Genomic DNA, 20,175 nt, shown 5'->3' with positions numbered 1-20,175 from the left:
CCGCACCTCTGCCCCCCTACTCCGCCCTGACTCAGGGACCCAGGATTTAAATGAATACTCCCTGGCAAGCAAGTTGGGGAAGAAAAAAAAAAAATGTGGTTTTAGATCCTTTGCAGCCATTTTCAGATATGATCTTTGTCCCTCAGAGCTGGAAGGCATGGATCATCCAGACACTCTGAAAACATCAGAATCTCCTCACATCCATGCTTTCTGGCCCTTACCCTCAACAGAGGGTAGGTTTAAGACAAAACCCAAGACTGCACTTCTTTTTTTTCCCTTCCCCTCTCCTCCCCACCACTGCACTATTGGCTTGTACTTAGGAAGTATTTGCTCTACTACTTTAGACATGCATCCAAGACTTTTTGCTTCTCCCCCCCCCAGAGTCTTGCACTTTTTGCCTAGGGCAGCCTCAGACAGCAATGCTCCTAGCCTTCCCCTGCCTCCCGCAGTAGGAATTAACAACATGTGCTGTTATGTTGGCTTGTTCCATTGAGATGAGGTCTTGTGAACTTTATGCCCTGATAGACCTTGAGCCACAATCCTCCGAGCAGTAACTGTGATTAAACCCAAATCTCAAACCCAAGATCACATTTTCTAACATGCTCAGGTGCTAGGGTCACTGGTTGTAGACTGTACTTTGAGAAGTACAGATGTGAAGTAGTAGATTTTAGATTTTAGCAGAAGTTTCTCATCCAAATGATATCACAAAATATTAAAATTTAGATTAAAAATTTGAAGAGCTTATATTTCTATCACAGGGTCATTAAAGTCACTTCAATGAGAACATTTTTTTCTTTTTCAATTTTGTGGGTAATAGAACTTGAACTCAGAGCCTGGAAACTATCCCTGAGCTCTTTTTTGCACAAAGCCTAGCTCTCTACCACTCTGAGCCACGGCTCCACTTCTAGTAGGTAACTGGAGATGAGTCTCATAGGCTTTTCTGCCCAAGGTGGTTTCAAACAGTGATCCTCAGATCTTAGCCGCTTAGGATTACAGGTATGAGCCACCAGTATCCAGCTTTGTTTTCTGTTTGCTGGTCCTGGGACTTGAATTCAGGACCCAGGTGCTCTCCCTGAGCTTTGTTTGCTCAAGGTTAGTGCTGTAGCACTTGAGCCATAGCTCCACTTCTGACTTGTGTGTGTGTGTGGTTTCAAACAGAGATCCTCAGATCTCACGAGATCTAGATTATAGATGTATATAAATGTATAGATTATACATGCTTGGTTTAGAGATAAGATGGTTTTGTGTGTTCAGACAGGCCAAGAACTCTAGATCCTCCTGCACTAGCCTCCTGAATGTTGGAATTACAGGTATGTGCTTCCACAATTGACTCCAAGATGCATTTTACCAATTCAAAATTTGGAGTTTAGAGGTTATATAGCGTGCTTGTGGATTTTTTTTGAAAGCCTCGGCATGTGAATTATTCTTCTTCTGTTTTCTTTGGATAGGCAGATCAGCAATTAGTTACAAATGGTAGGTAGGTAAATGAACAGAGGGAAAGAGAAAGAAAAAGAGAGTGCTTCATCAGCTTCCTTGTACTTTTAGCATATTCAGCAGTTACACACTGGGAAGGGCTTTGATCTGAAGTCTACAAAAAATAGAGCAACCTGGTGTTGGGTTTCTGCCATGGCAGTGCTCGCCAAGGTAAGAGACGGGTAAGTAATAGGTATATAAGTTATGGTAATAGGTAAATAAAGTTATGATTTAAAAATAGGCCCTGGGAGTTAACAATCTCCCTGGCCCTCAGTTGACAACTAAATGGCACTAGTAACACTGCCCCCCCCATCCCACCCCAGGGTAGTAGAGCAGATCAGAGGAGAGATCTGCAAAAGCAGTTTGTAAATTGACCTATTTCCTCTGGAAACTGATTCAAAATCCTGGTCTTTTCTGCTTGTGGATGGTTCCTAGCAATAAAAAGGAAAGATTTGGGGGGAGGGGAATAAAGACTCTAACCAGCTCTCAGCTTCTTCATTGCTGTTGGTCTTCAAGGGGGATTTAAAAGCCATAGCTGGGGCCAGGAGTTTGGCCTAGTAGTAAGAGTGCTTGCCTAGCATGCACGAAGACCGGGGTTCAATTTCTTGGTACCACACACACAGACACATATGAGAGAGAGAGAGAGAGAGAGAGAGAGAGAGAGAGAGAGAGAGAGAGAGAGAGAGAGAGAGAGAGAGAGAGAGAGAGAGAGAGAGAGAGAGAGAGAGCACGCGCGGAAGTGGTGCTGTGGCTCAAGTGGCAGAACGCTAGTCTTGAGAAAGACCAAGGACAGTGCTCAGGCCCTGAGTACTAGCCCCAGGACTGGAAAACAAAACAAAACAAAAACATAGCTACTAATTCTGGAGTACTGCTACAACGCTAGGCAACTGGCTCCATCATCAACGTGTGTGTGTGTGTGTGTGTGTGCGCGCGCGCGCGCGCGTGTACACCAGTGTGCCAGGTCCTGGGGCTTGAACTCAGGGCCTGGGTACTGTCCATGAGCTTTTGTACTCAAGGCTAGTGTGCTACCACTTGAGCTGCAGCTCCACTTCCAGGTTTTTTTTTTTGCGGGGGGGGAGGTACTAATTGTACCACTTCCAGGTTTTTTTGGACTTTTTTTTTTGTTGTTTTTGCCAGTCCTGGGCTTGAGCTCAGGGCCTGAGCACTGTCCTTGGATTTTCTCAAGGCTAGAGCTCTACCACTTGAGCCTCAGCACCACTTCCGGCTTTTTTCTATGCATGTGGTACTGAGGAATCGAACCCGGGTCTTCGTGCATGCTAGGCAAGCACTCTACCACTAGGCCAAACTCTCAGCCCAAGTTTCATGGACTTTCTTGCACAGGCTGGCCTCAAATTTTGATCCTTAGATCTCAGCTTCCTCAGCGGCTAGAATTTAACCTTCTTCAGCCCCTTCGAAGAAGAGGCTGCTTGTTTTTGCTGTCAACAGTTTTAGTGACATAAAATTCACACATATAATATAATTCACCACTAAAGTGTCCAATTCAACAGCTTTGAGTATACCTGCTGAGCTGTGGGAGTACTGGTATAATCGATTTTAGAACATTTGATCTCATCCACAATGCTTTGCACGTTCCCCATTCCTCCTATTTCCCCGGGCCTAAACCTATGCAACCCAGGGTCCTAGTCCTATTTTCTGTCTGCCTGGATTTACCTATTCTGGAAATTCTGTCCTGGTGGGATCATGCAGTGGGGAGTGCTCTTTAGCAGGCTACTTGCATTCGGGATAGTGTTTCCAAGGTTCACACATAAGGAACAAGCGTCAGTGTATTTTTCCTTTCTTGGCCAAACAATTCTCCAGTGAATAGACATAGCATACCATATTCATCCATTCTTGCATTGATAGGCACTTGGGTTGTTTCTACTTTAGGGTATACTTTTTTTTTTTTGCCAGTCCTGGGCTTGAGCTCAGGGCCTGAGCACTGTCCTTGGACTTTCTCAAGGTTAGAGCTCTACCACTTGAACCTCAGCACAACTTCCGGCTTTTTTCTATGTATGTGATATCAAGGAATCAAACCCAGGTCTTCGTGCATGCTGGGTAAGCACTCTACCACTAGGCTAAACTCCCAGCCCCACATGTACATATTTTTGTGTGGCCATGTTTTCCTTGCTATTAGACATACACATTAGAGTGGAATTCCTGAGTCATATGGAAACTATATGTTTGGGCCTTTTGAGAAACTGCCAGACTGTTTTCTAGTTCACACTCCCACTAGTGGTTGGTGATTACAACTTGTCTGCATCCTCATCAGAATTTGATTTTGGCTTGCTTTTTTCTCATACTCATCCTAGTGTGGACCTCATCGTTCTGAGTTGCATGTCTTCGCTAGCCAATCGAGCTAAATAGTTTTTATGTCCTTCCTAGCCATTTATACATTTTCTTGTGGTGGGGGGGTACTTTGAGTCAGGTGGCTGATGGCTCACACCTGTAATCCTAGCTACTCAGGAGGCTGAGATCTGAAGATTGTGGTTCAAAGCCAGCTTGGGCACTAAAGAATGTGAAACTCTTATCTCAATCAACCACTAGAAAATAGGAAGTGAAGCTATCAGACTATTGGGGTTGGGTGGGCTAGAGAGGCCAACAATGAGAATCTATCACCCAGAACACCAATCAAGTCTCCTTAATAAAGCAGGATCCTGAAGCCACAAAGAACAGCACAGTGTGTGACACTGTGCACAAACCCAGAGGAAGCTAAGACATCGTTGCTGCACCTCCAATGCCTGACTGAATCTGTCCCCCATGTCCTTCGAGGTCTTCCTGTTCTAACCTCAGGCTGACCTACTGTATGCCTTTTGGGAAGATAGATTTGAATGGTTCCAGGGCCCCAACTGAGAAGACTCAGTTTCCCAACTTAAAATCCATGTTGCCAGTAGATGTGGGGACAGCAGATGATCAACATAAACCAGAGAAGGCCATTTCCTAAGGCTGCCAAAGAACCAGATGGCTGATGGGAACCCAGCAATGACCTTAACACCACAGGAAATAAGATAAGGGGTCACCCAAAGCAGCTGAGAGGAAAACAGAGGGCTAAAGAGTCTTCCCGCTCCCAGCGTGAGAAGAGGAGCAGAACTCCAGCTGCTTTGACACTGCATGCACAATCAGAAACAGGGAGGGCCACAGCTTCCCAGACTCCCAAGTCACAGGTCTAATGCATGGCAGAACCTTGCTTAGTTCCCAGGAAGAGCTACTCACAGGTGCCACGGGCTCTGGTCAAGGGCTTTCTTGCACACATTGTTTTCCCTAAACTTCATGACAAAACTCTTGAGCTTCAGTTTCCTCATTCGACAGGCTAGGCCACTGATGCTCTCCAGGGCCAGTGACTTGTCCAAGGTCACACTGGGAATGAGTGTCAGAGCCAAATTTTGAGTACAGAAGCTTAACCCCAAGCTCAAAGCTCGCTCTTCTCAGGCCCCAGAAGCAGCCCTTCCGGTTAGCAGGCCTGTACCTACCACAGTTGGAAAGCACTTGTGTACCTCTGACCACTCAAGCTGTCCAGTATTTCCAGTGTCAAAGGACCATCCCAGGAAATGAAGAGCCAAGGAACAAGTGTTTAAATTATAAACATTAATGTGCACAATCAATACCTTCCAAAAAAGAATTCTACCATAAGAGATCAGCGGTTCAGGGTGAGTCTTTCTGAGCTCTCTCCAAGAATTATAACATCATAGTTCTCTAGGAGGCTGAGGTCTGAGGATTGACTTCTAAGCCAACTGGGGAAGACAAATCTGAGAGACTCATATCTCCAATTAACAAGCAACACATCAGAAATGGAGGTATGTCTCAAGTGATAGGGCACCAGCCTTGAATGAAAAAGCCAAGCAAGATTACAAGGCCTTCAGTTGAAGCTCCACTACAGATACAATAGGAAAGGGGTACAGGATGCAATCCTACTTATCCATACATCTCTTAGATCTCTTAGAGCTTTACCAGAAAGCCACGGGTCTCTGAAATTTTCAAAAGTGTTTGATTTCCATTAAGAACAGTCCAGAGTCTCTGAAATTTTCAAAAGTGTTTGATTTCCATTAAGAACAGTCCAGAGCCAGAACATTCTAACCACTACCTCTCCTCTCCCAGGGCCTCACTCCAGGGTGGCCCACAGGTATGACCACACCTATCATGTTAAATAAAAGCTACCACAGGGACCAACATCAAACACATTCATCACTGCCAGCCAGTCACCAATTCACCCTCAAATTTCATTATTTCAAAATAACAATTAGTAACCAACTACTTTTTAAAAGGGGGGCTAACAAAGTGACTGGGTCAAAATGGAAACACTGGATTTCTAAGATGAGTTTAGGAGATTCGGTTCCAAGAAAAGACAGATTGGCTCTCTCTTGGCAACCAAGCATGAGACCAAAAACAAACAAACAAACTAAAAAACAAAAAAACCAAAGAGGCATGAATTAAAAACCAATTATGCAAAGCTTACTTAAAATGTCAGTGGGCTGCCTTTACATTTCAAGTCTCTAAAACACAAGGGAGCTCAGGTCAATGTTTACCTAGCAGAGGCAACAGTGTATGCTCAGTCTAAAACAAGGATGAATGTCTTGTCCCTTTTATGGATACCTGAGGGAGGCCTACCTGTGTCAGGCGGCCTTCCGAGGCCGCCTAAGGCCTACAGATTCTAATTCAAGGGTGAAGGGCATCAAAATGCTCCAAAGGGCCCAGGAGAAGTCCACCAATGGTAAGTCTCCATTCCCCCTAGAGAGTCCTCTCACTCTCTGTGTGTGGACGTGGATCCTCTTACCTAGCACAGTTTGTGCAGAAAGCTGCCTAGCCATGATGGCCTAGCATAGCAGCTGCTTGTGGAGAAACCTCCCAGTGTTTCCTGACCAGAGTCAATAGCTGGCTACACTCCCCAAAGTACTTGTGTGATCTCTGAACCTGCTGAGAAATCCTATGTGTCTCCACAACTGGGCCTTCCTCCAGGCCAGGAGCGGCTGTTTGGTGGTGGAGTAGATGGAAAGTAAAGAGAGATCTGGAGAAAGTTAGAGCATCATTGAAAGGAATGCTGGAAAGCAAGAAAGAAGCAACAGGGGCCGGGAGTTTGGCCTAGTGGTAGAGTGCTTGCCTAGCATGCACAAAGACCTGGGTTTGATTCCTTAGTATCACATATCTAGGGGGCGGGTGGGGGAGCCAGAGTGGTGCTGTGGCTCAAGTGGTAGAGCTCTATAATTGAGAAAGCCCAAAGACAGTGCTCAGGGCCTGAGTTCAAGCCCAGGACTGGAAAAAAAACAAAAACGGTTATTATTGGCAACTTCTAGCTCTGAGAGGAAAGCTTCTGTGTCCTTTGTTCATAGCTCCAGTCCTGATGCCTGGCACAGCGTTGACACATAGTAGGTTCTTAGGAGATGGACTGCAATCCAGTAATTGACCCCAAACAAGTTTATATTATGTAGCAACATCAGCATGATGTACTTTGAGAATTACAAACATTTTGCTTAATTCCTCCAACCCTGGTCTTCTGGCATGCTAGGGAAGCACTCTACCACTAAAGCCAAACTCCCCGCCCCTTCAATTCTCTTCTATTGAACTGCCTGCCATGGGTTGATTGGGTGTTTGGAGGTGGCTCTGAGACCACCAGCCTCTGCAAAGTGGGCAGCCCGGAGCCAGCTGACAGCACTGCCTTGACCTCTGTCTCTTGTGACATGATGAGGCTGCAGAACAGCCAGGCTCCAGCTCAGTTACACTAACGGGATCCTGGCACAGAGCTCTGGTTAGATCCCTGACACGAGGACAGGGAAGCTGCAGTGCCCAGCGCTTCAGCTTTGACTCTAAAGTCAGGCTGCTTGGTTAGCTCCCTGCAGGCGGCCTTGGGCTTCATCTGTATTATGCCTATAATAATGACAATGAGATGCAGGAGGTATTGCACCAAGTGGCTGGTACTACACCTGGTGCCTTGCTCTGGGCAAAGAAAACATAGCTGTCAGGGCAGCAACTTCATCATCACCATCCGAGTTCCTGCCCAGCACGGCCACTGGCCCCTGTGACCTGGAGTCATATCAAACTTCCTCTTATATAACACAGGATAACTTGTCACCAAGACAGAGCAAGTAGATGAGATCAAATCTGGTAAGCACTTTGTCCAGGGCCTGGTACATATGCACTCAATGTTTAATCCTTGTGAGCTGGGCATCTTATTATTATTCAAGAACTTGTACTACTCTAAAATGCCAGCATGGAAGGAAACACCAAAGCCAGTTTGCTACATGCAAATGGACCTTTGGAACATAGCCTCACCAGCTGCATATTTCTCTCTCCACCTACTTTGAGTTTTAGATGCTCCAGGAATGAGCTGGCCCCACTCCTCGGCTGTGACCCAGAGAGCATTTGAAGGTGGGTACCCAGGGCAGGGCTGGCCTTCCCTTGCAAGGCACACACGCCATCTCTGCTCCATCTGCCTCCTCGCCCCCACAGTACTGCAGCGTGTGAGCAAGCCAGAGGACATGCAAATAGGCCCTAAAAACGGCTTGTTATTTTCACGGCCTGGATGGCACATGTCTGCGGGGGCCTGTGAGGACAGAGCGTCACTATCAGGTACAGGGCATATTCCAGCAGTTTAGGGGGTGGCTGTGAAATATAAAAATACCCAACCCAAATAAAGGCCTTCCTCCTCTTCCCATCCTACCCCCCAAAAAAGGAATCTCCTCCCAGGGCCTTTTGAAGAGGACGGAGAGGGGAAAACTTAGCTGTCCAGGCAAATGACACCACCTCACCAACCTGCTCATGGCCTCTGAGCCCAACAATGCTACAGCCTGCAAAGGCTCTCAATGACAAGTCTGCTACAGAATAACCTAGAAACAGATGCTTTCAAGTTAGGGTCCTACAAAGGTACCCAGCAGAGTCAGAGCTATCAAAACAGCACAGAGGCCACGGACAACATCAACTCAAAAGAACAGAATCACAGTCAACTCTCGTCTTGCAAATGGTGACCTTTAGTGGGCAATTATGCTGTCCTTGACCAGGTGTCTCGAGCCCAAAGGGCAGTGGAGGTAAACAAAGGCAATGACAAAACCCAAGACCATTCGTGTAAGCAGGATCAAGACAACAAAGAGCTGAGAGAACTTGTGGCAAACTGCAGAGAGGTGGCACTTTCTACTCTATGTAGCCCTTGCCCCATCTCAGACAATATGAACATGACTAGATCTCCCCCCACGTTTGTTTGTTTGCTTAACTTCATGCTTATTCTACTATGAGCCATGCCTCCAGATTCCTATTTTTAACTAAATTTTGAAAAAGTGAAATGTTGGTTCAGGTTTCTTTAAAAACGCTAAGAAGGCCAAACCAAACACATCTGAGAACCAGATCTAGCCTGCAAATGGCCGCTTTGCCACCCAAAGCCAAACTCCAGAAGCCCTCTTTGCAGTTTTATTGTATTTTTTAAAATCATCCTCATGGGGAGAGAAGAAACGGAGCCAAAGCTGCCCGGCACATTTAGTCCCTCCCTAGATACCACTCTCTATCTGGGAGCCTGTCTAGAACTTTCAGACCTTCAGCTCCATTCTGGTTGGGGGGGGGGGGGCTGTGCCAAACCTCCATAGAAGGTTATCTTTGCCTATAAATATTTCTAGAGATAAAGCCCTTAGTACTTGATGGGTGGCTACTATTCACCACTGCCCAGCTTCCTTTCCAGCTCCCACTACTGGATCTGTAGTAACGTATTTAACGTTGGATCTCTGAAGAAATGGCTCTTGCTGGACAAGGGGTTTGCACAAATCACCAGCCTGGATGAAGTGTGCTACACAGATGCCCAGCTATGCTGGGACTTCCACACTTCACCAGTCTCCAAGAAAAAGCTACTCTTGTACACAAAAGGCCCCAGAAACAACAGGTGCAGGAAGCTGAGGAAGGAGTACAGGTCCTCTGCAAACCCCATCTCAGGCAGGTGATGCTCAGCTCTAGAAGCTGTTTGAGCCCAGGTTCCCTCCCTCGGCACCAGGCTGGGACCAAATGGGGTAGAGGCAATGCTAGATGACTAATGACAATAACTTTTCACGATAACTTGATAACTGACATCCCTTTCTTCACTTTTCAAAATGTGTACATTTCCATGATCTCTGTGGATTTTCCCAACACTTCCAAAAAAACCCATGCAGCTGCTATTCTGCACTGTCATTATGATTTATTTGAAGACGCACAGACAGGTTCAGCCCCCTCCCTCCGCCCCCCGTTCTGGCCCCATGCATCTTGACAGGAGCTTGTTAAGACAGAATCGGACCTGACAGGTCAGGGGAGGCCCAAGATTCCCCAGTTGTGCTGCAGGTGCTCAGACCACACTTTGAACAACGAGGCCAAGATTTCTTTTGGGCCAGATTGAGGATATGACTGGAGCCGACCCTCAGGGGCTTCTTGAGGTAGTGGCTCACTCACCTCACTCTTCATGGGTTGGGGCCTCTTGCCTAGCTTCACCTCCAGGAAATGCAAGGGTGCAATCATGGCCCCGATGTTACGGATGTCGGCGTATTTCAGCTCTTCTGCAGTCAAAGCTGGGCTGGGGAGCCCGGTGAGGGGGCCAAGCCCAGGCAGAGAGCCCGCAGTCACAGAAGGGTCTGGAATCTGCCCAGGCATCATAGCAGGAGGAGTGGTAGTCTGGCCTGGAGTGGGTGGGAAAAAGCAGGATGGAAGTCAGCATGAGGGTAGGACTGGCTGGGGTCTTTCCCTTCTCTCACCCGGGGTCCTTTCCCTTCCCAGATGTTCTTCCTGCTTCCACATCCTTCCCGTTACATAAAGAAGCCCACTCAGTGAACACACATAAATGTCACCCATCTCTAGTATGCTGGGAGAATCAAACTCAGGGCCTCACACCTGCTAGGCAACAGAGTTACATCCCTGACCTATCCCTTCAAAAATAATGTAATTCTTAACCCAACTTTTGGTGACATGTATTCAGTTATTGGCTCTGTGCCAGGCCCCAAGGTAATCCATCTGCCCCCAACAGACAGGACCAGAGCCCCTGGTATGGAGAGAGAAGGCAAGGCTTACAATAATAACTCGCTCAAGGATACACACACAGTGAAAACTGGTGCCGCTGGATTGTAACAATGAGCTATAAGGCATTGAGTGTAATGGCAGAATCTCAGACACCTTAGCACCTGTTCAAGAGGGAGCTATTTTTGGTCTGGCATGGTGCCTTCCCTCAGATCACACATCTTATTTGCCATACTTGTGAAACCACCCTGAATATAAGATAAAGCACACCTAAGTGAGAGGGGAGTGTGTGTGTGTGTGTGTGTCTGCTGTCTATGAGGAAAAGATAGAGACAAAGGAGATGGAATTAGCTCTCTCAGTGGAGCCCAGTACCAGAAAATTCCTCTAAAGTAGCTAACTGCTAAACCCAAGAGGTTTACAAGGGAAGGCAGATAAAGGTATGGAGAGACATGCAGGAGATGGGTCCATACCAAGGCAATCCTTGTTTCCTTCCTTTACTGGGGGAAGTTACGGAGAGATAGTCATTTCAAGGACAGCTGGCAGGGAAGAAGCTTTTCTATCAATATGTGAATACATTTAGTCCTTCAAAGAGTTCTTGTTTATTCACCCATACAGCCACCTGCCCATCCATCTACCCACTTACCATCTACTCATCCATCCACCTACCACCCATTCACACATCCATTCATCTGTCCATCTACTTAGTCACCTATCACACATCTATCCAGTTGTTGACCAACTATTCTGAGCTGTTAGGAGATGGGAGATAAGATGGAAGCCTTGTAAGAATTCCAGTTGAGCACAAAACTGCTCATGCATTCCAGTACTGGAAAGGAAATTAGCCCTCTCTTTTTCCATGCTGCCATAAAACCAGGATCTCCTTGGTCTCAGAAGGCCTATTCTTCCATCTTCACCTGTCACTTTTCACGGAAGATCTATTTGGCAGGACAGGGGTGGCAGAAGTCCACAGAGCCACTCTTTTTTTTGGTAGGCAGAGTCAGAGTTCATGCACTCATATGCCCATGCTGTTTGGGGCTGTCCTCATAGGGAAGTGGCCCTGGCAGGTGACCCATAGTCACCTGTGCTCATTTGAGTTCTCAGTCTGGGAATTCAAGACAATGGTTTAATCAGGGAGCTCACTTTGGGCCACCAGCACAAACTCACTTTCAGGGGTGAAAACTGGTTCCTAACCAATACTTAAGACTCCTACTTAATAGGTTTTTTGTTGTTGTTGTTGTTTTTTTTTTTTTTTTTTTTTTTTTTGCCAGTCCTGGGCTTGAGCTCAGGGCCTGAGCACTGTCCTTGGACTTTCTCAAGGCTAGAGCTCTACCACTTGAGCCTCAGCACCACTTTCGGCTTTTTTCTATGTATGTGGTACCGAGGAATCGAACCCGGGTCTTCATGCTTGCTAGGCAAGCACTTTAACCACTAGGCCAAACTCCCGGCCCTTAATAGGTTTTACATGGAGTGATTTGCACCCTCAGACCACAAAGACTTCCACTGGGCACCACTTTGTTTAAAGAAAGGGGCATTTGGGCAACGAACTTGCCATTTCCTCCTCAGCACTGGTGTGGCCTTTGGCCATCAAACCACCTACACCACTCTCTGCATGCCTGTAGAGAGGCAGTGTCCTGGGCTCCTTCATCTGTGTTCTACCTCAGACTCCCCCTCCCAGCCTCCCCCGCCACACACCCAGCTCATCTCTTCCTGCCATTTCCTTCTCTCCCCTGGGCTACCTCAGAAAAGGACCTGAGACTCATTCACATCAAGGGAGATAGTCTCAGAGCTGGGTGTGCTGGGGAGGGGGGAATCACTCATTTGCTCATCTAAACCACATCCTCCTTTTGCACGTGAGGAAACTGAAGCTCAAGGAGGTAAATGACTTGCCTCTGGTCACACAGCTAGACAAGGACAGACCAGAGCTAGACCCTGGATTTTAGGACATTATTATTATTATTATTTCCATTGTTGATAGCTTCAGGAAAAGGCAGTGACCACCTTCCAGTGACTAACCTGCCTCTACCCTACTTCCCTTTGAGACCAGCTTTAGAAACAAATAACCTAAATGACCGTACGGTAGCCTGCGTGGGAGCCAGACACATGTGGGGCCACTGTTCCTGATCTTCCTCTGAGGGGGCATCAGGATGAGGGATATCAGAGTCTACAATGCAGAGGGGACCTCGGCTGTCACACTAGGCTGCCAGTCCAGGACGCCCTACATGAGCTGCCTGTCGCCTCAGCTCCCTCCTGGGAGAACAGAAAAGCCGCCAGTGGCAGACTTTATTCTCAGGCAGCAAAGCTGAGCCTTGGCCTAGCCATGCCACTACCTGGTAACCGAAGGGTGCTGGCAGATGGCAGCGATGGTAAGTGATCGCTAAGGTGACCCGAGTGCCTAGCGTCATTTCTGGCACAGGCAGCATAATGGAGACACGCTTGTTGAAGGAATGATAAAGTAATGACGAAGCAAAATGCAGAGAGCGGGTAAAGATTTCTGTCTCTGGAAGCTTAGAGGCTCACTAACAGGACACAATTTTACCTCCAGGTTTTTCATTCCCACAGAAGACCCCAAGAGAAAGGCCTCAAGCCTTCTGTATGTTTTCTGACCTAAGCCAACCGAGGGGCAGGACGGGGAGGGGGGACCGGGGGGGGGGGGGGAGGTTAGAAGGCAGACTCTGTTCCAGGAATGATAGGCTCTGTTTGCAACTTCTGTTTATTTTCCTACAGATGGTATAAGTAAGGAACTAACAGATGCTCCCAAACTAAAATGAGTTTTCTGCTACTGGATGACACCCCCCACACACCAGTAGCCACTGTCTGGGACTAGTGGCCCCATAAATGCTTGCCCTTCCTGCTCCCTGGGAACCCAGCTCAAGGACAAGCTCTACGCTGGAACACCAGGCTTTCCTTTGTAGGAGTAGTCACCCCCCTCTTCCGCCCTCCCCACAAGGGGGCCCCTAACTGCTCAGATACAAACCACAAAGTCCTCAACACATGCCATTCCTAAGAGCCCCAGCACTAACATTCACCAGCAAGAAGTCATCGCAGCTGTCCCTGGGGGAGGGGAGAAGGTGGAGAACTCGTGCGCTGCCTCTCTAATTGGCTCTTCATTAATTGCAAAGAGCTGGCTGGGAATCTAGGGCTGAAAGGCAACTTTGGTGAATTGAAAAATGAAACAATTTGATGTGATTCAGAGATCTATAAAGGGTGGGGTGGGTGGCAAGGAACCAGCAGCAGCCAGGAGGGACTCAGCCACTAGAAGGAAGACACAGGAAAGATGACAAGAGGTGAAATCATCCCCAGACTGGTTGTTCCACACGGAAACAATTTTGTGGGGAAAAGAGAACTAACTATACAGTCAACACTTTAGGAAATGAACCCTGTTTGTTTGCTATTATTTTACCCCCTTCGAGGACCAGGCAATCTAAACGGCATGAGACACCCTGAATGTCTCATGAAGAACAGGGATGCATAAAGAACAAGTTCAGAACAACTGGGAAAATATCAATTGTGGGAGTGGAGCAAGTTTGTACTTTAAAATACAGGCCTAGAATCTAAAGAGACGTTGGCAATTTGACACAGACCAGGAATAAGGAAGGTAGTCAATGAAGAAAAACCAGGGAACGCACAATCCAAAGATGAGTACCAACAAGCCTGGCAGGAAGCAGGCACAAATGGCTTCAAAGGTCACAGGAGACCCTAAGCCATTGTTGAGTCTAAGATTATAAGTGACTGGAGGCAGTGCCCTGAAAACCAGCTTGAAGAAAATAGGCCAGATGGAGCCAAGGGGAAAGAACTTAACGAAAAGATTTGATATTTCTGTCTTTCTACTGACTTCCTCGGGGATTTGTAGGGACACAGTTGGGCGCTGAATTGTTCATGCAGAAGAAAAAAGCACAAAGTATTTCTAGCCCCAAAATATCTACTGGAAGATATTAACAGGAAAAGTCATTTTGGTAAAAAGGTAGAGATAATGTTTATGTCTACCTTTTCCCCTGTTTTTCTTGTGCATTGTATATAAAGCTATAAAATACCTTAAGTCTTTATTTTAATGGGAGTATGTATAATTAACAGCCTTGTTTAGGTGAGTGACACATGTACAATAATCCGCAACTTCATCTGCAATAACAAAAAATAGGTTATTAAAAAATGCCAAACTAGTCCCTGGTGGCTCATATCTGTAATCCTAACTACTCGGGAGGCTGAGACGAGGATTGCAGTTCAAAACCAGACCAGGCAGGAAAGTCAGTGAGACTCTTTTCTCCAGTTAACCACCAGAAAATCAGACGTAGTGCTGTGGCTTGAAGTAGTAGAGCTCTAGCAATGAGCATAAAAGAGTTCAGAGGGGGCCGGGAGTTTGGCCTAGTGGGAGAGTGCTTGCCTAGCATGCATGAAGGCCCGGGTTCGATTCCTTGGTACCACATACATAGAAAAAAGCCAGAAGTGGTGCTGAGTCTCAAGTGGTAGAGCTCTAGCCTTGAGAAAGCCCAAGGACAGTGTGCTCAGGCCCTGAGCTCAAGCCCAGGTCTGGCAAAAAAAAAAAAAAAAAGAGTTCAGAGACAGTACCCAGGCCCTGAGTTCAAGCCCCACAGAAGGTCAGATATGATGGATTTACCTGTAATCCTAGCTACACAAGAGGCTGAGATGTGAGGGTCTCAGTTCAGTCCTACCCAGACAGACAAATCCAAGAGAGCCTTATCTCTAACCAAGAAAAAGCTAGAACTGGAAAAGTGACTGAAGTGGTGGAATGCCAAATATGAGCAAAAAAAAATCAAAGTGAGAGGCCAAGGCCCTGAGTTCAAACTCTGGTCCCAACACAAATAAGAAAAATGGCTAAGAGAAATGATGATTTGCATCATAATGTCTGGTCTACAGGTAAGAGAGGCCAGGACATCTCCGAGTCAGCAAATTTCCCAGCAAGCAGCCACCTGCACTAGCATCAAGGAATAGTGGGAACAAGTGTGCACTCAGCCCCAGGCTCAAGTCTTAGTCCCAAGAGAAAGCGGAGGCAGTTGACAGCAGGTCACAAGGGAGCCGGTTTATGGAGACATGAGTGGAATTGGAAGTCAAGAGCATAAGTTGGCAACAGAACCTGCAAAAGATGGGGGGATGGGGGGTGGGGGGAGGGAGGTTAGCTTGGGAGCTGGCTCTGGGAAGACGGGAATGTAGAGACAGTAGTCTCTAGAGAGGCTCAGGTATCAGGCCAAAGCCCACAAACACAGGACCAGCTATCATGAAACATCAAAAGTCCCTTCTTGTGGTCTCTTCTAAGATCTGAATGGTGCAAGTCAGCCAGTGTTCAAAAAAACAGAGAGATCCCGAAGGAGCAGCAAAGTAAGAAAGGTCCCAGCTAAAAGTATGATCAGGCAGTGCTGGGGTAAGACTCAAGTAGAGGAGCACCGACCTGTCCAGCAATCACCAGGCAAGTTCCCTAACCTCTCTGTGCCTCACCTTCCTCAACTGTAGAGTGATGTTATTTGCCCTGCAAGGCTGCCATGAGAATTAAATTTGTCAATACGTGGAAAGCACCTGGAACAATGCCTGCACGTGGTGAGTGGGAAAGGGATAAGGCAGTGGGCCTTCCTTCCTCTAGGGACATGAATGCTCAAGGACCCCTAGGGGTTCCTCCTGGATGGCTCCATCTAACAACAGTCTCTCTTCCTACAGCCATGAAGATATATCTCCCCAGAGGATTGATTCCCTGTTCTTCCACTTAGCAGCTCAAAGTCCCAAGAAGACAGAACCATCTTGCACTCTGGTAGTTCACTATATAATAAAAGTAAAGATTACTGGGTCAGATCTGGATACAAAGTTTGGCACTTGCCCTTTGCCTCAGTTTCTCCTGTTTCTGGCACCCTGCAGGCCAAAGTATAGAGACATAGTTCACTGCTGCTTGGCAGCAATGACAAAGGGCGGGTGGTAGGGTCAGGAGAAGCCACAGCATACTGGCAGGTATGACCCCTGCCTAACTTGTCGCCCAGTAGATTCTTGCTCTTTTCTGGAGACCAGGGGAGTGGGGGAAAGCTTCCCATAGGGCCCTGTTTGTAAGCACAGCTTTGTGCTCTACTTAATGTAGGTGCTCAATAAATGATATTACTGCCAGGAATCACATTAAGAAAGGCACTGTTGGGCCGAGAGTTTGGCCTAGTGGTTAAAGTGCTTGCCTAGCATGCATGAAGACCCGGGTTCAATTCCCTCGGTACCACATACATAGAAAAAAGCCAGAAGTGGTGCTGAGGCTCAAGTGGTAGAGCTCTAGCCTTGAGAAAATCCAAGGACAGTGCTCAGGCCCTGAGCTCAAGCCCAGGACTGGCAAAAAAAAAAAAGAAAGAAAGAAAGAAAGGCACTGTTGTTAGATAAGCTTTTTCTCCTCTCCTCCTACCTCACCCACCCGTTGGGAAGAGATTGACAAGAGACACATAGCACTCAGGCTATATGATGGCTGCACAGATCCTTTTTAAAAACATTGCTGTCCAGTTAAAGCTTCAGAAAGGGAACTCTGCTACTGAATCCCATGGGCTGTGACACAAAAACAGACTTAACAGAATACAAACCAGTGGGCTCTGGCTGGGCCTCCCACAGCCAGCAGCAAGTGCAAGGAAACAGACTGAAAATTCCAAGCCTGGGTCACTAAGACATTTGTCTCTCCTGAGTTTGAAGAGTCCAAACCTCCTCCCCCCACCCCAAACACACACACAGCATGCACTCACACATATGCGCACACACACAGGCACACAGAGCTTGGCAGCCCTGGAGTTCCAGAGCTGGTAACACAAGCCATGGAACTGACTGCCAAGACAAGCAACAGAACGAGCCAGGCCCAGTTTCATTGGCCACCATACGCTGCATATGGCCCGGGATGAAGCCAAAACAGTGTTCTCACCCTCCTCAAAGGCATAGGAGACCCTCTGTTTTCAAACACACCTCCACAGAGCCTTAATTAAAGGAAAATGGAAAAATAATGTGCCTGCTGCTCCCCCCCTGCCTATAGAGGGATTTGCACACACATACCCATGCACACTCACTCTATTTTTCTCTTCCTCCCATTTTGGTTTCAAACATAATTCATTCACATGGGGGGGGAGGGAAACACACTACATCTTGCAGCAGTAAAGAATGTAGCTTGCCCTCAGCTCTGACTGGTGGCTCAAGTAGAGCTGAAGCTGAATGAATAATACAGAAGAGACCAGCCTAGAATCTGTGTTGGGCCTTTCCTTTCCAAAGTGGAGCCTGAAACCGAGATGAGGGTGTGTGGAAGGGTGGAAAGGAAGCAAGAAGGAAGGTTAGGATGGAAATACAGAGAGAACTGCAACCCAAGTAGCCCCATGACAAGGCCCAGAGAAGCTGGCCTTGCAGAGGATCCTGCAGGTTGGCAAAGGTACCCATTCATCTGCCAACAGGTGGAGAAGACAAAAGACCCAGGGAGACAGGAGATGTGTCCCCTGATGACTGCAAAAGCTGGCAGCAGAAGAGACTCTTGACAGAGCTACCACTATAGTTGTGTTTCTTTGAAGGTGGCAGCAACCAATCTAGATAAAAACCAGAGGCTTCCATACCCCGGCCTTCCTGTTGTCTTTTAAATCACACAGCACCCAGCTCTTCAGGAAGATTCTAGGCTGCCTGCTCTTCTGAATCACAGCCAAAGTGCAGAGGGAACAGAAGAGTCTTTGACAAATCTGTCCTCCCTGCTTTAAATGAAACAAATTCATGAGAATAGATGTTGCTTCTCTTCCCTGGAATTGTCCCTGGTAAAAATCAAAGCCACGCTCACACCTGATACCTGCTTAAACTCTCCCCTAGAAACCTGCAAGCAAAGATAAGCCTTCCATGCAAGCTGTAGCCAGATTTGCTGGAAAGGCCAAGAGAGCTTTGGGAGGGAGGTAGTTTTTAAACCCCTTGGGAGAAGAAAGATTTTTTTTTTTGGGGGGGGGAGGTGGGAGAGGAGAACGGGTTCCAGCAGACCTTAAAGGACAAGCAGGTACCCACACACAGCTCAGACTTCCAGTTTCTCATGCATCTCAAACTATGACCCTGGGGAGGATGGGCCAAGATTTAATCTCAAATATATGCAACCCACCCAATGGAAACCGTTCTAAGACCCAGACCTGAGCATCTGCCCTGCACAGGGGTTGAGCCGCAGGCCCGTGCCTCGGATTCCCGTGGTGGTGGGGGGGGGGGGTAACACGCTGGACAAGGGGGGGCAATCTTCCATCTGGTCAGCTCAGGCCCCTCTGCACCAGCCCCTCCATCTATGTCCTCACGGACGGCCCTTCCATCCCAAGCATAAGAGCCAAGGCCTTCAGGGCTCCAGGGCTCCTTCGGGATCCACGTAAAACCTGGCTGTGACCCCAGGGTTCAGGAGACCAGAAGGAAGGCCCAGCCACCCTGGAGGAGACCGGCAGAAGGGGGGTTTCTCAACTGCTGGTTTACTGGAGAACCCAGCTTACCTCCTTATGTAACCTGGTGCGGGAGGGGGGGAGCCCGAAGAGAACCCCAGAGCCCCCTCCTCACTCAGACACGGGAGCTAGGACAGCCCCGAGGGAAGCCCTCTTCGTTGGGAGGAAGCCCGGAGCCTTCCTCCACGCCGGGTCCGGCCGCAGCCGAGCTTCCTCCCGGCCGGGGAGGTGTCGGGAGGGGCAGGGGGACGACCTGTCATCTTCCCTCAGTCCCTTGGCCCCACTCACCCCGCCTTCCCCGCCGCCCGACGAGACACCCCTCTGCAGACAGCCCCGGGAGCCGAGCGCCGGAGCGAGCAGGGGGGCGCACGGACCCCCCCCCGTCCCCCTCCCTGGTCGCGGGCCAGTCCGGGAAGCCGCCAGCTGCAAGCTCGGATCCCGGGGCTGCGGGAACCTCCCGGCCGGCAGCGTTCGGCGGCTCGCCGCGCCCGCGCGGGGGTGGCCGCCCCAGGTGCCCGCGAGCCCCGCCCCGCCGCGCCCCGCCCCGCCCCGCGCACCCACCGTGCAGAAGCCGCGGGCGGAGGCGGCGCCCCCGGGGCCCGGGGTCGGCTGCAGGCGCCGTGCCCGCGCCGCGCCGCTGCCACCCGGCCTCGGAGCTCCGCTCGGTGCCCAGGCCCGTCCCGGCCCGGGAGCCGCCGCGGCGCCAGCCCCGCCGCCGCCGCCGCCGCCGCCGCCGCCGCCGCCTCCGCGTCCGCGTCGTCCGCCGCCGCCAGCGCCCCCCGTCGCGGCCGCCGAGCGTCCTCCCCGCAGGCTGCGCCGGGCGGCGGGACGGGTTGCATCAGCCCCGGCTATATAGCGGCCCCTGGGCGGCGGGGAGGGGTCGGGAATGCGGAACCCGCGGGGCTGCCAGCTCCCGACGTCAGAGGGGGACGGAGAGGAAGGGAAGGAGGGGACGCGGGAGGAGGGGGTGTGGATCCGGCGCTCCGCACCCACTGACCTTCACCTCCCCCGCCGCCTCCCGCCGCCGCGCGCGCTCCTCGGCCCGCAGGGGCGGCCTGGGCCCCGCCGCGCCGGCCCCGCTTCCATCGCCGCCCGGGGCGCGCGAGGAGAAAGCGGGACGCAGGAGCGGTTATGTAAGAGCATCCCCGCACCCTCCGCCCCGGGGACCCCGCGCGGCCGGCGTGCCCGCGGGAGACGGGTCCCAGCGCCTTCGGGCACCGCCTGGGTGGACCCATCTCGCTCACTCCTGGAGCTCCTGTTTGGAGACGGAGCCCCAGGGATGGGGTCTTGCAAGCCCGCTTTATTTTTCCGTGGAGCGGAGAATTAAGGCGTTTGGAGGACCTGGACACCCACTGGCCAC

At 49.4% G+C, this 20,175-nt stretch overlaps 1 protein-coding gene across 4 annotated transcripts in view; it reads right to left on the bottom strand.

Moving 5' to 3' along the window:
- Jdp2 (Jun dimerization protein 2) overlaps positions 1 to 19,883 on the bottom strand; it is a 40,492-nt gene extending 20,609 nt beyond the window's left edge. The window contains exons 1-2 of one of the 4 annotated variants that reach the window (XM_090344508.1): positions 19,813 to 19,883; positions 9,865 to 10,088 (exon numbers count right to left, since the gene is read on the bottom strand). In XM_090344508.1, coding sequence (XP_090200634.1) covers positions 9,865 to 10,065 — 201 coding nt within the window. In that variant the 5' untranslated portion in view covers positions 10,066 to 10,088; positions 19,813 to 19,883. The other 3 variants (XM_090344510.1, XM_090344509.1, XM_090344507.1) reach the window with 3 other exon arrangements.
- Positions 19,884 to 20,175: the final 292 nt, after the last annotated feature.

This window comes from Megascapheus bottae, chromosome 14 (genome assembly GCF_031878675.1).
Source record: "Megascapheus bottae isolate mThoBot1 chromosome 14, mThoBot2.hap1, whole genome shotgun sequence".
Lineage (NCBI taxonomy): Eukaryota > Metazoa > Chordata > Mammalia > Rodentia > Geomyidae > Megascapheus > Megascapheus bottae.
The sequence above is the reverse complement of the archived record's forward strand: the minus strand, read 5'-3'. Positions and strand labels throughout refer to the sequence as shown.